At 47.6% G+C, this 20,166-nt stretch overlaps 1 protein-coding gene across 4 annotated transcripts in view; it reads right to left on the bottom strand.

The window, feature by feature from the left end:
- Window positions 1–2,213: 2,213 nt before the first annotated feature.
- Window positions 2,214–20,166, bottom strand: part of Kctd1 (potassium channel tetramerization domain containing 1) — a 194,153-nt gene continuing 176,200 nt past the window's right edge. For 3 of the 4 annotated variants that reach the window (XM_087592586.1, XM_087592588.1, XM_087592587.1), the window contains exons 4-5: window positions 7,172–7,477; window positions 2,273–3,223 (exon numbers count right to left, since the gene is read on the bottom strand). In XM_087592586.1, coding sequence (XP_087448712.1) covers window positions 3,065–3,223; window positions 7,172–7,477 — 465 coding nt within the window. In that variant the 3' untranslated portion in view covers window positions 2,273–3,064. 4 annotated transcript variants of the gene reach the window in all.

Below are 20,166 nucleotides of genomic sequence, written 5' to 3' on the forward strand. Positions count from 1 at the left end.
ACCAAGCCTTTATACTGTGTCAGCAAGAAAGTGAGCTAGACCCTTTAGATGGGTCACGTGGGGACATTGAGAGCTCTCCTCTCAAGGGAAAACTTCTCGGAAGGAGTCTATCACATGCAATGCTTGATCGGATCCTCCAGGAGGACAGACCACAGCTGTCTGGGCTGCTGTAAGTGCAGGCGGCCAGATTTGCATATGAAGCATATACTGGAGAATGAGAAAGGAGAGGGACTCCAAGGCTGTGGCCCGCTTATCCACTGCTTCTGAAGTAGTGAGGGTCTGGAGAGCTTACTTGAACTAAGAACATCGAGAGAAAAAGGACATCGGTTCCCCTGAGCTCAGTCTCCTGGGGTTGGAGTCTCATAAACTGTCTTTAAAAACAGAAGTCACAGTCGGGGCACACGATTCTGTGGGGGAGGCAGTTCCAACTGCAGACGGCACTGGGTAAATATCAAGTGCTGTGCTCATGTGTGCGCGGGTGCATGTGTGCTTGTGTGAAGGCAGAGTGCCGCTTCTCAGCCTTTTTGTTTGAGGGTTTCTCCATGGCCTAGAGCTTTGCTGACTTAAGAGGCCAGCTGGCCAGCAAGCTCTAGGAATCTGTCTGTCCCCATCTCTCCAGTGCCAGGCTTATGTGTGCTGTGGCCGAGCCTAACCTTTTGCATGGGATCCGGGGCTCAAACTCATCCTCACGTTCGCAAGGCATACTTTACTGACTGAGCCATCTCCCCAGCGCTGAATGCAAACTTGATTGTCACCAGTAGAATCCCAGAGCAGGGCCCTTGTTTTAGTGTTTCGGGGCTGTCTTGTCTAATGAAAATAGATTGCTAGTAAGAACCAGGATGAAATTTCATTCTTGCAGTAGTACAGGGATGCCAGAGCAGCTGGCAGGGCAGCCCTGGCTGCCTGTGTTGGATCCTGTGGTTTATTAGTCTCATCTGAGAGGACGTTATGGAAGAATGTGGCAGCCTTGTTGGCAATCACTAAAGAAATTCAACGCTTGCTCGCTCGCTCGCTCGGGCTGCCGAGAGGGGCAGCAGACATTAGCGCTTACTTTTCATCCCAGTAGCAATGATATTTTCATTACTGCTGTCCTTGGGCGCAGACTTTTTAATTTAAAACAGGAAGGTGAGTTCGGGATGGAAATAGCTCATCACCAGAGGAGCATCGCTCCACCAAAACCACGTTATAGCTTACCTGCCAATCTCAGCAGCATGCCAGGCGGATGGGGTGTCTGGAAGGAGGAAGTAAGAGAGAAAGGTAGCAGGGAAGAGACTGGAGTCACCAGTGCCCCGAAAAGGCTGAGGACTTAGCTCTGAATAAGATGGGCATCCGGGTTTGTACCCTTCTGGCTGGTCAGAAAGTGATTGCTTCGGCTCTAGCCTTTCCCTTCTCACTGGTAAAGCCGCAAGTTGGTTGTCATTCTCCTCAGCAGGTGACCTGTATGTCCTTCTTCTCAGAAAACAGAACAGAGCCACAGCCCAGAGTGGGGCATGGCCTCTTACAGGACTGCACTTTCCACGGTTTGCTTCTCAGAGTACTTAAAGAGACAACTCCATGAAGAGGTCTTAGCCACAGGGAGCCTCACGGCCATGCGATTGGCAGCCACCCGGAGAAGCTGCCTTGGACATCATAGCCCTGCCAGTTCCCTGGATGATATCATATAAAGCAGGGGCAGATCAGCCGAGACCAGTGTGCACTTGAGGATCCCAGAATGACAAGCATGAACATGTGCTAGGCCACCCACCCAATAATTGTCTGGCCACCTCGGCAGCAAGACACCTAAGTGAGACTCAAAAGTTTGCAGGGACAGAGACTGAGACCAGGTATGGTGGTGCAAACATGTAGTCCTAGAATCTGAAATGGGGGCAGGAGCATCAGAGGTCAAGACCTTGGGTGACAGTGATTCCAAGTCCTACATGGACCACATGAAACTCCTCCAGGGAGGAGGCCCAGAGACGGGGCTGAGGATGTAGCTCAGGGGTACAGAATTCATGCTTAGCTTGCATGAGGCTCTGGTTTCCATTCTCATTCTCCTCGTGAGGAAGAAACAAAGTGATTTATCTTACTCAACAAAGCATAGGAAACGCTGGCTAAGTTGGAAGAGAACTGTCTAGAACAAAGTGCCACATCCTCATCTTTTCTGTGCTTTCGACTTTAAAGCTAGCTCCAGCTGTTAAGACTGACTTTTGATGTTCAACACAAGAGAAAAAAAAAAAAGGAAAAATTTCATTTTAATTCATTCTCATCCCAACACGTGTGTTCTACACAGATCTCATTTTTTAAAACAGAGTTTATTGTATTTAATACATTATAAAATCTGAAAAAATTGTAGGAAAGCAGCAGACCGAAACTGGGGATCTCTAGCAAGTAATAACTCTGGCCCCTCTGCCAAACGATCAGCTTAAAACAAAGGAAATGTCGCGGCTGTGCGGTGGACAGAGTGTCAGTCCTGTGCGGACTGCAGTCCAGAGGTCCTGTCTGCTGTACGTCCGGTGCGGTGTGCTCTTAAGCAGTTCTCTGAATTCCCTCCTGGTCCCTACCTGACCAGACATGAAACCTCCACTTGCAAAGAAACACCAACCAAGGTGTTTTGTTTTGTTTGTTTAAAAAAAAAAGAAAAGGAAGAAAGATAAAGGAAAAAGAAACAATGGATGGCAGTTGGCAATGAAACTGCGAGGAGACTCTGTCCTCCCTGCTCATGGCTTATTTACTGGACAGAGACCCCATAGGCCCAGGACATCCATGGTCATCACAGCACCCACTGCAGCGCCCTTTCTATCTCTCTCTCTCTCTCTCTCTCTCTCTCTCTCTCTCTCTCTGCATTTCCTACCTTTTGACATATATATATATATTTATATATTTATATATTTTTTTACATCTTGAGGGTATCATGATTCCAATTGTTCTCATATGAATACAGGTTGTGATTTCTAGTGGATATAAACGTCTTTTATTCAATTTTAGGTTCAGAGCTTGGTTTACTGTCCAGCTGCACACAAATGTCCCTTTTCTCATATTGTTATTGGTTGTGTATATTTTCTTTTTGCATAAGAAATATGTCTGTTTAGTCCAGTGGCTCCTGTTTTATCCGGATGACGGAGGGTACTCGGGGTGTCCGTCTCAGTTCCCGTCGGAGGACATATTCACTGAACTGGGATGAGTCCACGCCTCCTCCACAGGAACCCACAATTTCAAATCCTCTTTGCTGCAACCGCTCGAGGACCTAGAGAAAGACAAAACGGGAGTCTCCTTAGGGGCAAGGCAAGTTCATCGACTTCATAAAGACACCAAAGATGTGTTCCGAAGCTCAATTCATGCACATTCAAGAATGAAGGCAATGGGTTTTCATTGGAAAATCTACCCCAAATTAATCTATTTCTAACAGGGGCTGTCACTGAGTTGTAGAGTGTTTGCCCAGCATGTACAAGATTGTGCTTTGAGCCCCGATGTTGCAAACAAGAAGATGCTGTAAAGGTCTGTTGTAGGCTACATGACCTACTGTTTAACTCCGAAGTCTAATGCTAGCCGGATCATTGCATTTGGCACATGTCTGATACTGGTGCAGGAAGCCATCCCTGTACCTCTGAGATAGGAAAGCACAGGAAGCTGGGTGCATTCTGCTTTTCAGCAATACCACAGATAGTGCATTGGATATAATTAAATTCCACAGAACTAAAGGAAAGGGACACCATAGACCAGAACTTTTTTTTTTTTCTTCTTTTGGTTCTTTTTTTTTTTTTTTTTTCGGAGCTGGGGACCGAACCCAGGGCCTTGCGCTTCCTAGGCAAGCGCTCTACCACTGAGCTAAATCACCAACTCCAGACCAGAACTTTTAAAATAAACTTGCTTTGTTTCTCGTTTGGAGTGGAGTAGGATGTTGTTAAATAACTCTGCAAATGTCAATAATGTGGGAGGCAAAGGAAGGAGGACCAAGAATGAGGAACTAGCCTGGGCTACAGGGTAAGAGCTTGGCTGAAAACAAGCAAGCAAACCCCTCAATATCACTAAAGCAAAGCAATCTTAGTTCTAGTTAATTGTAGCATTGGGGATTGAACCCAGGATCTTGTGTATGCTGGGCAAGCACTCTACCACTGGGCTACATTTCCACTCTTAAATTATTGTTTTTCATCACCAACTTTTATATGCAATACAGAAGTGAAATGCTGTACTCGATGAGATTGGGAAAACAAGACTGTGTACTCTGGAAACTGGAGACTGAGAATGGTGGCAAGCCCTCCCCAGGGTCTGGCTCAGTTTGTGCAGGTGAATTCATTGCACACATATGTCTCATTGGCCTAAGCACAGGATGATGGGGCCATCCTTAAGCTCAAGTTCTGGATGCACTAGTGGCTGGTGAAGACAGCAGTTGAAAACAGCTCCCTGAGCAGAAGATGCTGAGGGCGGAATTGAACCTGTGTGAGAGCTGCCTCCGTGTGCTTTGAAAGGCTCTTCTGCCCCGTTAGGAGAGGACATGTGAGCACAAGGAGCTCAGACAGTAATGCACCTTATTCTGATGCTTACTTCCCCAGGGATCTATGGACACCAAGCAGTCTTCATCCCCAGAGTTACCATGCACAGAATGTGACGAATTCTGGAATGATCTAGTGCTGGCTTCCATGTGGTCCAGTGCTTATTTCAATGCCATGCACACAGCTTAGGAAGTCACTGCTTTTTCTTTCTATTTTTTCCATCTATTTATTTACTAATGTATTCATTGTGCATGTGTGTGTGTGTGTGTGTATGTGTGTGTGTGTGTGTGTGTGTATGCGTGCGCGTGCAATCATGCATGGAGGTCAGATGACAATTTGTGGGAGTCACCTCTCTCCTTCTATTCTGTGGGTCCCAGGAATTAAACTCAAGGTAACAGGCTTGGAGGCGAGCCTCTCTTCCTGCTGAACTAACTCACAGGCAGACATTGTTAGGTTTACTAACCTGTTAGGAATGTTTACATGACTGAGTGCATCAAGTATCTGAGGCCCTGTCCCTAAGTCTTTGCATACTGACAGAGGTGTCTATCTCTTGGTGGTGGGTGGAGTTAGAAGCAAGAATGGGTTGAGTGAATGGGTTGGGGTCTCACTGAATGAGGAAAGTGATTCGGGTGATTTGCATAGCTGCTTTGGCCAGTATATCAGGCATATAAAGGAGGAAAGGTGTTCCCTGGCCAAGGCTGGGGCTGAGAACAGTTTAAAAAGTCTTAACAGTGTGTAACAATCCCTCCGAGGCAGTGTGATCCATGAGTGTTTCTAGCCTTTAAACTCTTGAAAAGCTCTTAGTGGTGTTGTGGCTGGAGCACAGATAGGTGCTATGTGGGCTGGATGAGTAATTTGTTGACTAAACAATGAACAAAGCCATGAGCCACTTCCAGGTACAGAGAGGTGGGGGACGTTTGGCCTGCTGCCTCTTAACAGAGCTCAGTGTCCCAGAGCTCCGCTGGGAAGACTGAGGTGAGGCACCCTAGCAAAGCTTACCTGCTAGAGTTGTTGTCAGAGGGCAGTGGCCCACCGGCCTCAGCCTGTGGGAAGCCGACTGATGGTCAGCACATTGAGACAAGATGGAAACAGCATCCATCAGTGTCACAGGCATAGAGCATGCCACATGGTCTAAACCAAAATCCGGAGTCCCAGCTTCATGTTTCCTTCTCCCCAAGATGTTTCCACCTCAGAACAATGACAATTCTTCTCCAGTTCTGTTAAAACCTCGTAGGGCTTCTTACAAACCCTAGCCATAGTCAGAAACACTGAGCCAGCGCTTAGAGACTTTCAGCTGCTTTCGCCCTCACTCTGTAACCTGCCTCCTTGTTTCTCCATGTGTCTGCGGCTAGAGGTTTTGTCAGTTTGTCTTTTTTTTTTTTTTTTTTTTTTTGAGACAGGGTCTCATGTAGACAGATGTAGACAGAGTTGGCCTTGGACTTGCTAATTAGCTGAAGATGAAGGATTCCTTTTAAATTTTATTTAATTTTATTTCTATTCACATGCACGTTTGCTTGTCAGTATGTGCCTCACTCACTAACAAAGATTGCCCACGGAAGCCAGGAGAGAAGATCCCCAGAGCTTGAATTGCAGGCAGTTGTGATTTCTGATTCTCCTGCCTCAAACTCCAAGTACTAGAATTATAGATAGGTATGCACCACAGCTTATGTGGGGCTAAGAATCAAACTCAGTGCCAAATGCATGCTGGGTAAGCACTCTGCCGACTGATCTGTGTCCTTGGGCCCTGGAGTATTTATTTTGAAACATAAGTTATGGCTGCTCAGTCTTCTACTCAAAATCCTCCATTGGCTTTCCACTTGTCTCACATCATCAAATGAACCCAACACCAAACAATACCCCACAGAAGACCCGGAGTGCTGGCAGCACTCTCTGAGGCTCCCTAGGACTGTCCCCTATTGTGCTAGCCCATGCTCACTCTCTGACTCCCTTTCTATAGCACTCAAATGTGCCAAGGGCACCCCACTGTGGGCTCTTTATGATGTCATCATCCTGGCTGGGAGACCACTAGGGGCTGCGTCTGAAGTGCAGCCTCACAAGGTTTGGACATTGGAAGCCTGGTCCCCAGCTGCTGGGCAGAGGAGCCGACCTCGTCGATTCCTTGATTCACTGATGAGTTCACACCAAATGGGCTGTTGGGAGCTAAGTCTGGTGGGAGAAGGAGGTAGCTCAAGTGAGTGTGTAGCCTCAGGGTACTTAGGCCTACTTCCTGTCCTGTTTCTTGCCACTGTGAGATGAGCAACTTTTCTCTACCACACTCGTCAGCCATGATCCTCTACTCACTAGAGCTCAAGAAACAATGGAACCAGGTAACCACCTCTGGGACCATGAGCCAAAATATTTCAAGTTGTTTCTCGCTGATCCTTGTTTCAGTGACAAACACTAACACGAACACTGTGCCTAGATGTCCTCTTACTACTCTTTGGTCAGCATTTATGTTGGTTAATGTCTACCCCAACATTACTTTTGTCCACAAACACTGGGCTGTCATCTATCTGGTTGTCTTCTGTATCACCTGTGCTCACAGTAGGTACAGACGCTCACAGTAGGTACACACATAGTAGGTGCTCAGTAAAGATTTGTGGATCTATGGGATGGATGTGGTGGAGGCTGAAAAACCTCCTACCCAGCACAAGCACTGCACATCGTAGTTCCTCAGTTCCCCGGAGGAAGGGCGGCCTTACCTGAACTGAGTTGAGGTGGCAGTAGCCGTTTAGTGGAAACCTGATGACATGCGTCGAGTCGTGATTCCAACCTGCATTGACGGAGTTGCACATCACGTCGCCGATCTCGGGAAACACTTCTTCTATCAAGGACTTGTCCCCACTGAGCGTGATCCTTTCTCCAAGGTCCGGGGCCACACGCACCACGAGGCACTCGCAGGGCCGTGAAAAGCGGCTCGTTTCTCTGTCCTGTTTCCATCGCTCCATCTCCAACAACATGGGCTGGAGTTGGAAATATTTTGCCTCTTCATACAACAAAGTGTAGTCCTGGGGGAGAGAAAGACATCGAGGTGGAAAACGCACATACGAGGTACCGTAGGTAGCCCAGGTTGGCCTTGAACTCATGATCCTCCACCTCACTCCTGTCTCTACAGGTGTAACATATACATATTAGAAATGCATGTGTAGTATATTCCAGACATGACAGTAGTACTGTAGTCATGAACTCAGAGCAGCGGTGGCTGAATGTACATTCTAGCAAGGAGGGAGAAGGGCTCCCGTGCTCCCATGCCAGCTGGAGAGCTGTTGGCAACAGATGGCTGCAAGGAGAGGGAGAGTCTAGTTTCTTTAAGGCCCTGCTAGGTTGACATGCTGTGGTGGACGATTCCACATTCATGTCTTTGTGGCAGTCCAGATTGGACCCAGAGGGTTACCAAAAAAAAAAAAAAAAAAAAAAAAAAAAAAAAAACAAACCAAAACAACAGCAAAACACCATGAGATTGGGGTAGGGGTGAATTTATGCAGTCAGAGGAAGGAGTGGTAGAGGGTGGACGATGAGGAGTCACGCCACTCAAGGAGGGGAAGGAACAAGATCAAAATGCACTTCTGCATGCAGGAATAAAAATTTCCAAATAACTGATCTTGAGTGTTATATTTAAAAAGAAATTGATATTTGTTCACTTCTGTTGGATTTCAATAATCAAATCTAAATGAAAATTTGCAACACATCTGTAAACACTCAATTTGCAGTCATTCATTCATTCATTCATTCATTCATTCATTCATTCATTGTGCTGGCTAGATTTCTGTCAACTTATCACAAACCGTAGTCATCCGAGGAGGGAGCCTCGGTTGAGGAAAATGAATGCCCCCATAGGTCAGGCTGTAGGCAAGTGTATAGGGCATTCTCTTAACTAGTGATTGATGGGAAAGGGCCCAGCCCACCGTGGGCGGTGCTGTCTCAGGCCTGGTAGTTATGGGTCCTTTAAGAAGGCAGGATGAGCAAGCCATAAGGAGCAAGCCAGTAAGCAGCATCCACGGTAGCCTCTGCATCAGCTCCTGCCTCCAGGTTCCTGCCTGCTTGAGTCCTGTCCTGGTAAATTTGGTGTGGAAGGTGAAACTAAGTAACCCTTTGTTCTTCCCAAAGCTGCTTTGGTCATGGTGTTTCACTACAGCAACAGAAATCCTAACCATGGCTTTCATTCATTTTGTTGATACAGGGGATTATGGGCTAGCATGCAGGCTTGGCTCTGTGCTTTCCAGGAGTCAAGGCCTCAGATGATCTATGAGACCAGGCACTAGTACTACTCTCACTCCATAGAGGAAAAACCGAGACACGGAGGGATCCACTTTCTTCTTTCTGTTCAGAAATGCCTGCATTTCAAGCTGGATGGTGTTGGGAATACAGACCCACTCTTCTCTGATGGAGGACACACAGTGGGGTAGGCTCAGCAGCAGATACACTCCTGGGGGCCTTCGGTCCTTGTCACCTTCAGAAATCATGGGGAAAGGTGGACACAGCAACATAGTTCGGCTTGAGTGGGTGTCTGGAGGGTGTGCATACAGCTTTGGCTTAACTTGGGTGTCGGTATGTGATGGTTTAGCCGAGGCTGACAGATTTGGAAGGTTCCCACCCTGCCCCTGGCCCCTGTCAGTGGTGTCTCAGAGATGTAAACACCATGCAACTCTGACTACTCCCGGGAACTGGGTGAGGAAAGGGGGACTCGTCCATTTCTGAAAGACTGAGGCCCGTGCTCTTCACCTCAAGCTGTATGCAGATAGCCTGAATCAGAGTTCCAAACCTACAGAACAGGTTCTCACGTACACGGGAGCTACCGAAAGAGAAGGCAGGAAGAGAACGGGGTCAAGGATGGTATGGAGAGGCAGCACGAGAAGCGATGTTGATGAGCAGGTCAAACATTATGTCTCAATGTAGCTATGGTCACAATCATCTCTGGGTGAGAGATAAGTGGGGACTTGTTCAGACACGTTGCCTGAGAATGCGTCAGTCAACTGACAAAGTCATTGCTGCCTTTCTTCCATGGGCCCAGGCTGACAGCGGGTGCTTGCTATTCACATCAAAGTCAGCCCGTAAATGTGTGGCCTCATGCCTCTGAAATCGAGGGACAGCTCAGGAGCAGAAGATGGCCCATAACACACACACACACACACACACACACACACACACACACACACACACACACACACACACACTCATTCTCTCTCTCTCTCTCTCTCTCTCTCTCTCTCTCTCTCTCTCTCTCTCTCTCTCTCTCAGTAGTAACCACACTAGCAGCTTCACTCATGTCTTCCTGAGAGACCAGGGAATGGTGCAGTAGTTGGTACCATGGGCCTCTCATTGGACAGTCCAGTCTCCACGTGGGGAAAGGGGCTAAGTGTGAGATGAGTCAGGCTGTGCATCTCAGCGGAATCTGAGGCTTCTTGAGCACTTTCTCCAGCAGTCAGTGGAGTTCCTCCTCACCAGCAAAGGACCCCAAGGCTCTGAAGAGCCCCCCTGCACATGGCTCTGTTTGTAGGACCTCCTGACTCTGGGGGACAGGGCTTGGCTTTAGGAAACCAATGATTAGCTGAGGTGTGTCCACTTTCAAGGTGGGGCAAAAACCAAGCTGCATACTTTTATATACCTATAATCACAGAATTTTTGAGGTGGAGGCAGGAGGATCAGGAGTTCAAAGCCAGCCTAGGCTACATGAAATAGTTTCACGACATAAGAAGAAAAGAACAATAACAAAACTTAGGGACCCCATGCTCAGCCTTAAGGGTAGGAGACAGTAGACCTGGTTTCTAGCAGCTAACGAGGGTCTGCACTCTGGATCTTTGTCAGTTTTAAACTATGATTGTAAGGTACTGACATAAAAATACTTATTAAGGTGAGAGTTCTCAAAGAGACTTAAAAACAGAGTGGAGAGCTTGGGGGATGCAGGAAAGCCCTGGTTGTGTAGTGTGAGAACCTTAGTTCATCCCAGCTCCATGGATGGACACATGTGGATCCCTGTGGCTTACCGACTAACAAGGCTAACGTTAATAAGTTCTAGGCCAGTCAGATCCCTGTCTCAATGTCAGACAAATAAATGTGGACAGAGTTGTAAGGACTGACCTCTGCCTCCAAGTGAGTACACATGTGTTCTTGTGCATGCACACACATGAAACCACAATGATGGTAGCCCTTCGAGAGGTTGAGACAGGAGAGTAGACAGTTCAAGGCCAGCATGAGCAAGTGAGTTAGATCCTGCCTCTTATAAAAGGAAACGTTAAATAAGGACTGGAGATGTAAAGAGTGGTGCAGCACTTGTCTAACATGTGTGAGGCCTTGGTTCAAGCCCTAGCATTCATACACACACACACACACACACACACACACACACACACACACACACCACCACCACCACCACCACCACCACCACCACCACCACCACCACAACAACAACAACAACAACACCAACAACGCCAGAAACACCATAGCTGAGAGTTGTACTAGCCCAGGGCGAGCTGCCCCACTGCTTGCTTGCCCACATGGTGCATTACTAACTTCTGTACGAGGAAGGATCTATTAATGATGCCATGGACTTCCTAGAGCCACCAGGCCTTCCACCCAAGTAAAGATGCTGGAAACAGCCTGCTTGCCCAGCCTTGACCCCAGGGAGAAGTCTGTCCCACACCAGTGAACAGCGAGCGGTCACTGGGCCTCTGGCTGAACGCTTCCATTGGTTGGAGGTTGACTCTGTAATAAGGCACAGCCCTTACAGGTTTGACAGATTTGGTTACAAATGGCGACGTTAGAAAGACCTGAATTTTCCTATGCTACCGACTTGTTTATTCTAATTCTCTCTGGAGTTATGGTGAGTTTAAAGTGTTTTTGTTTAAAAAGGAAAGGGGTTCACTGTGACATTTCCACCCGGATATTTCACTAGGCTCGGATTCTCCTTGACCCCTGCACTACTCTCTCCATACCTCCTGCCCTGTCTGACTGTCCCTCATCCATGGTGCGCCCTCTGCTCCATTTCTCTCACATTCCCTCCGATCTATTCAGACCTCCCTCCTCTCCCAACGTCCCTCTGATATTTGTCTCCCTCTCTCTCTCTCTCACACACACCCTGCTCGATCCTGCATCTGAAACAAGATGTCATGTTTGTGCTTAACTTTGCTTAGCATGATGGCTTCTAGTTTCATCCGTTTTCCTGCAACTCGCATGATTATGTATCTCTTTACATTTCTTTTTAAAATTTTTATTTATTATTATTACTATTGTGTTTGTGTACTGTATATGGGCCAGTGTGGGACACAATATGTGTGTGTGCACACAGCGTGTGTGGATCAGAGGACAATTTTGTGGCGTCAGTGGTTTGTGGCTGGAACTTCATGAGTTCTGTGATGGGCACTGTGTCAGGCTGTGCGTCTTGGCTACCGTGAAGCATCAACCATGGAGGAGCAAGTACCTTGCAGCTACCATGGATCATTGAGCTGCTTTCCCAGGTCAGGTACAGCCACTTCATATGGTACTTGGTTTCTGTTTGTGTTTTTCCTCCTTAGGCACCTGCATAGTGATTTCCGTAATGTGACATTTCCATACTGATCTCCACCAGTGTGAGTTTGTACCAGTGGTTCACACCGGTTCCTCGCCCCCCACATCCTCACCATAGGCATTCAGACAGGGCTGAGATGACACTGTATGCAAACTTTAACTACGTTCCCCTGACAGCTCAGGATGTTGAACAGGGCTCCAAAAGAGTATCTTTTATCTTGTAAAAATCCACTAAAGTGCATAAAAACCTGACTGTGAGACCTGGAACTCTAAAACTGCTAGAGGAAAACATGGGCAAAACACTGCAAGGTGTGCGTGGGAAGGACCTTCCAAAAAGGATTCCATCACACAGATTCAACCAAGAACTGACCAGCAGCATTGCATGCAGTCAAAAACGCTCACAGCCCAGAAGACAGCAGGGGCAGCCATGAATTGGGAGGAAGTCTTTGCCAACTATACATGTGACAGGATTGATAAAGAATTACAAAAATTACCCAAACCCCATCACTGAGTGCACTGATGGACTGGGTACATAATTCTCAAGGCAGAGAAACAAATGTTCAGAATGGCGTTAAAAATGTTCCACATCCCTAGGCCTCAGAGCTATCTTACCTCTTTCTGGCCCGCCCTTCAAACACTGCATCATCCAGGCTCAAACTAATCTTTTAACTCTAGTGGTTGTTGTGGCTCTGAGGCGCTGCACTGGCCACTCAAACTTGGCATTGTTGATACGTGCATACAGCACTGAAGGTGTCATCTAAGAACGTACAGGGCAGCTTCTGCTCAGTGGCCAACAGCAGCACCACCTTTGTCTCTGCTTCCAGCCTGCACGACGGGAACTGGACTGCGTTCTCCAACACTGTGGATGTAGCCTTCCGAAACCGTGAGCTAAAATAAATCTTTCCTTAACAAAAGTAGCAAATAAATATTGTAATGAAGGTAGTTCATGTAGTCCTGGTCAAAGGCTGACTCAGTCTACCAGGACTTATTAAGAATTGATCTTCCCACTGGCTCTAGCAGAAACCTCCTCTTCCGGCTTTTCAGCTTCCAGAAGCTGCCCACAGTCAGTAGCCGGGAGCCTCCCACCCCTCCTCTGCCTTCATTTCCTCCCATCCTCCTCTGACTCTGACCTTCTTGCCTCCTCTTGTGCTTTTAAGAATCCCACATAATACAGGACTCCTGGGTAATATGGGATTGTCTCCCCAGCCAAAGTGCCTACCTTAACCACATTGGAAAACCCCTTTGCTTGCCATGTAAAGGAGTAAGGGTTTGGCTACCAGTGCTCCTGCCTCTCCCACCACCCCAGTGCAAAGCACATCCTTTCTTGGAACCTGGTCTGTTTTCCCTTTGCTTATAGGGGAATTTCTGACGCCGTTTCACCAAGGCTGCTGTGGTTTAGGTCCTCACTTGGTGTCTGGGAGTGTTCTGAGATTCTGTGTAATGTACCCCTTTCTAACTTCCAAGCTGTAGGCTTTGCATTTGTTCGGAGAACCTTGATTCCCCCATCCAACGCCCCGAGTCTTTCCTATTGCTGTGTCACTCTCAACTGGGCAGTTTGTTCCTTTGAGAATTGTTGTGCAAAGTAACAAGACAACTGGGCTAAACCTAGCCCTTTGTGGGACTCAGGCCGTAAGTCAAGACTGTGTACTGGTGCTTACAGGACTTAGGAAGCCATCGTTCTTTAAGCTCACAGCTATTGCATTTGGTAGGGGGCTTGTTGGAACGCTAGAGTTTAAAGTGGGATTTAACAGGGGCAGACGGCTTTCTGGAATGGAATCACATCTCTACATTGTCCTTGCTTCTCTTTCACTGCTTAGACCTTAGCTTCTGTCTGAAAACTGAGGGGAACACATTTCACTAAAGCCCTTTCCCACACTAAAATGGCGCATCTACAGCGAAGCATGATATATTTCTCTATCATGTCGCAATGATGATAGAGAAGATGCTGTGGTGAGATGTGGCAAGACTCGAGGCCTCACACTGTAGATAATATATAGATGAATACATAAATAAAATCAAAGGTAATGAGGCTACAAGGGCTTGGGGGTCCCTCTTTGCTGACTGAATCCTAACTATTCTTTTCCTCTAAATATTTTAGAAGTCATTCTGAAGCCTAATCATGGATAGACAGCACATCTCTTGGCCCTGAACCCTAGAATGACACGCTGTGGGCCTAGCATTGAGCTGTGTCAAACCACTGGGCATTCTTTCCTCTCTCTTCAGTATCCTGGCTAACTGTGCTTTCCTTAATCCCATGGCTCTGCCTGGTTCCCAGGGAAGAGGCATTCTCTGTGCTCCATGGAGATGCAGGGTCACTGGAGAGGAGTTGAGCCACGTTGATGACACACCGTGCCAGCACACCCCTAACCATTGGCCAGCCCGATCCTGACAGGCCCCTCTAACTATGCCACCTTTTCCTGTGAGGATGGGTTTACTTTGGCCATTCATTTTCTTGCCAATCCCCTTTTTTGTTTGTCTTTCTCCACTTCATTGCACACATTTTTAGGTTTGACTCACCCAAGAACTTCCTATAAAGTGGAGTCAGTCCTGTAGGCTGCTTTCTTTTAGAAACCTTGGCCCCACTCTTCAGCGGGCCTGACCCTCTGATTCCATGATTTCCACTTCTGCTTTGAGAGTTTTGCATGGTTCCTTAGGGCTCTCTGGTCCTGGGCTTGACCCCCACTGGCCTCTAAATCTTTTGAAAAGTTCCATGCTCCCTTTCTGATCTGACAATGTCCTTTCTTCGGCTTACACAGACTGAACAACTTCAGTCTCGTCGTGCAAGGCAGCAGATGGACATAGATGGGAGATGTGAGAGCAGCGGGTTGGGCCTAGAGGGAGAGAAGCCGCAGCCTTTGCTTTCTTTCACCTGCGAGCAAGGTGGTTTCAGTGTAGCCGCTGGAGAATGGTAAAGGCTGACACAGGAGGGAGACCTCGATGGGTGTCCAGTGCCCCCTTCCTCTGACAGCTCTGCCCCTACTCCATTAAAGGGAAGTGGTCTTTCATAGACTTTATCGTGTCTCAGTGATTTTTAACTTCTGAGGATATGCATTTAATTTTTTGAAATTTATAATAACTTTTTGAGATAGGAAAATGGAGACCCCATTTTATAAGGGAGCTTCCCTTAGACCTGTAGACAAGCACATGAAAAAACAAGTAAACATGGATGGACTCCAAAAGGCAGATAAACCAGGATCTCAAAGTGTATTTTGTGGACTGGAGAGATGGCTCAGTGGTTAAGAGCACTGACTGCTCTTCAAGGAAACTCATCAGTTCCTGGCACCCACGTGGGTGGTTCACAATGCCTGAAACTCCAGGATGGACATGCACCTTGTCACCTCCATGGATCACTCACACACACACACACACACACACACACACACACACACACACACACGGGGTGGGGGGGGCTACAGGAGATGACTACAAATCTGGTGGCTTAAATCAACACAGGCTCATTCTGTTACTGTTTGGGAGGTCAGAAGTCAGAAATGGATGTCCCTGTGCTGAAACTAAGGAGTCATCAGGACCCCTCTCCTGCAGATGCTAGGGGACGGCTCTCTCCTGGCCGCCAGCTGCCACTGTACTTTGTTCACTCACACTCTACCTTTGAGCTCCTTGCCACTCTTATAAGGGCCCTTGTGATAGCCTAGTGCCCACCTGGGTTCTCATCTAAAACTTGTAACCTCTGCCAAGTCCTGCCTGCCACACGTGGTCCCTGGGCACTGGCACTCGGCTTTCTACACAATTTCTGTCTCATAGAAGCCTTCAAAGGTTTATTTGCCTCCTCACGCACTTGCACTTGATGTTTTACACCATAGTTGACGCATCTGACTGCTTGCAGGGTAACTGGACCACTCGCTCACCCACCCAACTGCCCACCCACTCATCCACCCACTCACTCACCCACCTGCCCACCCACTCACCCACACACCCCCTCCCTCCCTCCCTCCCTCCCTCTCTCCCTCATTCACTTTAAAACCCATGTCTGTGTCAGACACCACACAGCACCCAGCAGCACAGATGTCCTATGAGAATGCAGTCAGTGGCCAGGGCAGTTGGGCGGTGTTCTTGGGACCCTGGGTTTCCAACTGTAGGACATCACCAGGATGTCATAGAGGGCACCATCCTTTGCTTTGCATCAGGCCTTTCCTTCCTCTAGTTTTGGAATAGCCTCCCCACCAGGGATGCGGTGCCCACCACAATTTTGCCAGTGTTTGGACCCCTACTTTAGTTAATCATTAATCCTCAACCACGATGCTATTTCTCAGTTGCTCTATGCCTGTTTTTGAAGACAGGATCTCTCATTAGCTTCGCATTTGCCTTTGATGGTTCTTAAGGGAAATGGATACAGCAACGCGCCCCTCCCCCGTGCTTCGTTGCTGTTCCCCCACACTGCGCATGCTGCAGAGAGAGACTAGACCAAGCACAGCTAAACGTGACCTGATGCTTGACGACAGCCCTGAAAGCAGAGACACGGGAACAACACTCCGACCTGAAAGTCTCATGAACTCTGAATTGTAGGAGTCAGGCTCGATTCCGGATCAGTATGGGGAGGGGTTCCAGGCACGCTCGGGAAAAAGGCTAAGGCTGGGACTCACTGCTCTGCCCTCCTCATCCCCCTTCTAGGTTGCTGCTCCTAGTTCCTTGCCTCTGAAGGAGTATCCTTGTTTGAAGTGGGCATGGGCAAGAGTAACATCATCTCTGGAACAGGAAGCAAAAGGCAAGGTGAGTGGACTGGTGCATGAATGGTAATGAGGTCCCTCAGCTCACCATGCTGGCTTCTCTGAAAAAGTTCTATGGGGTGACTAGAAGCTGTTTGTGTCGCCACAGTTGACTAACTCGAGTCTCTCAATGGAACCCGTGATAGAGGAGAGACTATGGTCATTGCTGGGGTGGGGCAGTGTAACCACTGTGATTTAGAAGCAAGAAGTCTTCAATATCCCACGAGATAAACTAAGAGAGGCACTACCTTACCCTTTTCTGTAAGCTACACTACTGGCTCTCTGCTGGGGCGATTCTGATAACCAGATGGCCTTAGGCTTGGAGACATTATTTGTTGCTATGGCGGGGGTGGGTGCGGGTAAAGGATGGGGGAGGTGAGTGGGGGGGGTGGGGGAGGAGAACCACTAGCCCTTGGTGGGGAGAGGCCAGGAAGCTGATTAAAGTCCTTCATTGTACAGGTCAGCCCAACACCAGAGAATCACTTGGCCCCAGATGTTAGCAGTGCAGAGAGGGAAGACGAGGGCTTGCAGAACTCATTCATTCATTCAGTAACCTAAGAGCATTCTCCTTAGTACTTTGCAGTGCTCAACCCGAGATCCCGGGCTGGCCCCATGCTTGCTCATGTGCTATATGTAACATGAAGCTCACAGTATCGCAGGGTATGTATGAGATCTTAGTAAGAAGTTTAACCTACTAGGCCTTCGGACGTGACTTGCGGGTCAAATGAAATCATGCAATGACTGAATGAGCTGAACTGTGTGAACGGCAGAGAGGCAAATCCAGATGACAAGTCATTCTGCAGGACTGCTGGCCCAGCCTCACTGCTAAGTGAGCAGGAGCCATAGCAGGCAGTGCAGAGAGCAACGAACTGTAAAATCTCACTAACATGTGGTGAGGTAGTGTCTCAGGAAAATGGCTTGTACAAGGCATTTCTGGAATCGACCAAGTAAGCTTCTATGTGGTTATGGGTTTACACAAAATAAAATTATTAAAAAAGGAAGGTAGACATTTTAAAAAGAAGTTCAGAAACAGGTGCAGAGGGCCATGCTAAGTTCTACCATAGTTCCCTTCGGTTGTCCACTTGACATATCTGGAAAGAGGCATCTTCAATGAGGAGGGATTGCCATTATCATACAGGCCTTTGGGCAAGAGGGTCCACCCTACTATGGGCAGTGCCATCCCGGGATGAGTGGTCCTGGGGGGGCTGAGGAAGAAAGCCCGTAAGCAGCCCTGCCCTGCCATCTCGGCCCTGTTTCCTGTATCCAGGTTCCTGTCCTGGCTTCCCTTCATGATGACCTGTAAGCCAAGCAATGTCCCTTACCCCTGCCCTGTCACTGCTGGTCATGGTGCTTATAACAGCAAGCTGGGACAGGTTTTAACATCAGTAATCTGAGTAGTGGGAATATAGAACATAAGTGGTTTTTGCTTCTTTAAACTTTTAATTTTTTAGCAGTATATCTATAGGATTAAAAGGCATTAGAATCTTGAATACAATGTAAGTTAGGCCTGCCGCACAGTGGATTTGTCTAAATCTAGGAAGGCTGGCTATTCATAGAGAGCAATCTCAGCCTCAGCTGTTGCCAACGATGTTTAAAATAACGAGTTTGGGGGAAAGAGGAGCTTATGAATCCTTACCCGGTTCCTGACTTCCGGGGTATTGGGAATTACAGACACACAGTTGTGTTTGCACGCAGGGACTGAAGTGGAAGTAAACAAATCTTTATATTTGAAGATGGAGTTATGAGAGGGAGGGAGGGCAGCCGAATTCACGTAAACTCAGAGAAGTTCTGCTACTCACACACATGGAAAGCTGGCTTTCACTGGAAGCCAGGACTCATGCTTCTGAAATACGAAATTATCAGAACAGCTAAGTGGGTATTTAGCACAGACGGCATATTTATGGAATTGGATTTTAATGGGGGCAGGATCCTAATACCGTAAGATTTCACAGCCTTATTTGCTCAGCATTGAATGGCTGGAGTCAGAAGGAAGTGGTCAGCAGTCATTCTCCCTAGCAAACCCGTAGAAGCAATTCTTTCCATGTGAACATGGTTGGAAGGGAAAATCTGGCATACTGACTGATCACATGGGCATCTGCCTTTATGGTTCCCATGAATTGCATTGATTTTTGATGATTGCATTTTCCTCAGTTCTGGAACACTCCTTGACGCCCATCACCCAGCTTCCAAAGGAAGCGAGTCAAGGCCCTTTTGACAGGGTTTTGGACCTCCCCTCACCCCCAAGTTTGGGCAGTGACCAACTAAAGGACGTGTTCTGTACTTGATTAGCAGGTGATAAGCAGCAGATGTTGAGGGTTCAGGAATCCTCAGGAAACAAAAGCTCAAAGGCGAGATAAAGCAGCTGGCCCAGACCTAGGTGACAGTCCCCAGGGCATGGCCTCTGGAGCTGGCCATATCAACATCTAATCTGACTATTCTTAGAGGCAGACCATGGAGGTCTGTGGTGGAGGGTAAGCCGAAGTGTGTGTTTAAATACTGAGTTCCTTTCTAGAATATGGAGCCATTCAAAACAAAGGCTCTATTTATTTTATAACAGTTTTCCCAATTTGCTACTCTATGGCTACTCTGTTAGAAATGGGAGTTATAAGTGATGACATTGTATAGATGTAAGCTTTCAGTTTTCAGTTTAGTCCTATATGATTTTAAGAGAAGTGGGCTGCGGACTGATACTCAGTGTCTGGCCTCCTGGGACTCCTGTAGCTAAGTAAGCAATTAGCTTGAGCTCAGTGTAAAATAGAAAAGCATGTCTCTGTCTGTAAGGATATCACCATGTAGCAAGCTAGCCAAGCCAGTACAGCATACTTAGGATCAGAGTCAAGACAGGATATGGCTGCAATTTACATCTTTGTTTCCTTTACGTACTGCTTGTGGAGGAGTGTACATGCATGCATGTGTGGGTGTATATGTGGAAGTCAGAGGGCAGCGTCTTCTATCAGTCTCTTCATTGTTATTGTTATTGTTAGTTTTTGAGACAAGGTCTTTCACTTAACCTGGAGCTCACCATTTTAACTAGAGTAGCTGACCGCTGAGCACCCAGAAATTCACCCCTTCTGTGCCTGGTAAACTGAGGATCTGAACCTAGGTCCCCAGGCTTTCACAGCCATTACTTTACCCACTGATCTGCCTCCCCAACTGACGTGGCCAAGTTTTAGGTGAATTGTTATAAACCAGCAGACCCCACATTAATAAGGGGCTCAGGGGTTTTGCCTTCATCCTCTCCTCTGAATTGGAAGCAGTGCGCATGTGCCAAGGATCGTTAATCAAATGGAAAAACAATACTCAGGTCTTACTTAGAGCAGGTTTGTTTTATATGAAAAACTGTGCCTTTAATAGGAAAATGAAGAGAGTAACAGCTGCTGTTAGGGTGTGTGGGTCCCCACACTTCTGCAAGGGACCTGAGGAAGACTCAGAGTCCGCTGCTCATGGGCCAGCACTAAGCTCTGAAGGGC

This window comes from Rattus norvegicus, chromosome 18, assembly GCF_021556685.1.
Source record: "Rattus norvegicus strain SHRSP/BbbUtx chromosome 18, alternate assembly SHRSP_T2T, whole genome shotgun sequence".
In the NCBI taxonomy this organism is placed as follows: Eukaryota; Metazoa; Chordata; class Mammalia; order Rodentia; family Muridae; genus Rattus; species Rattus norvegicus.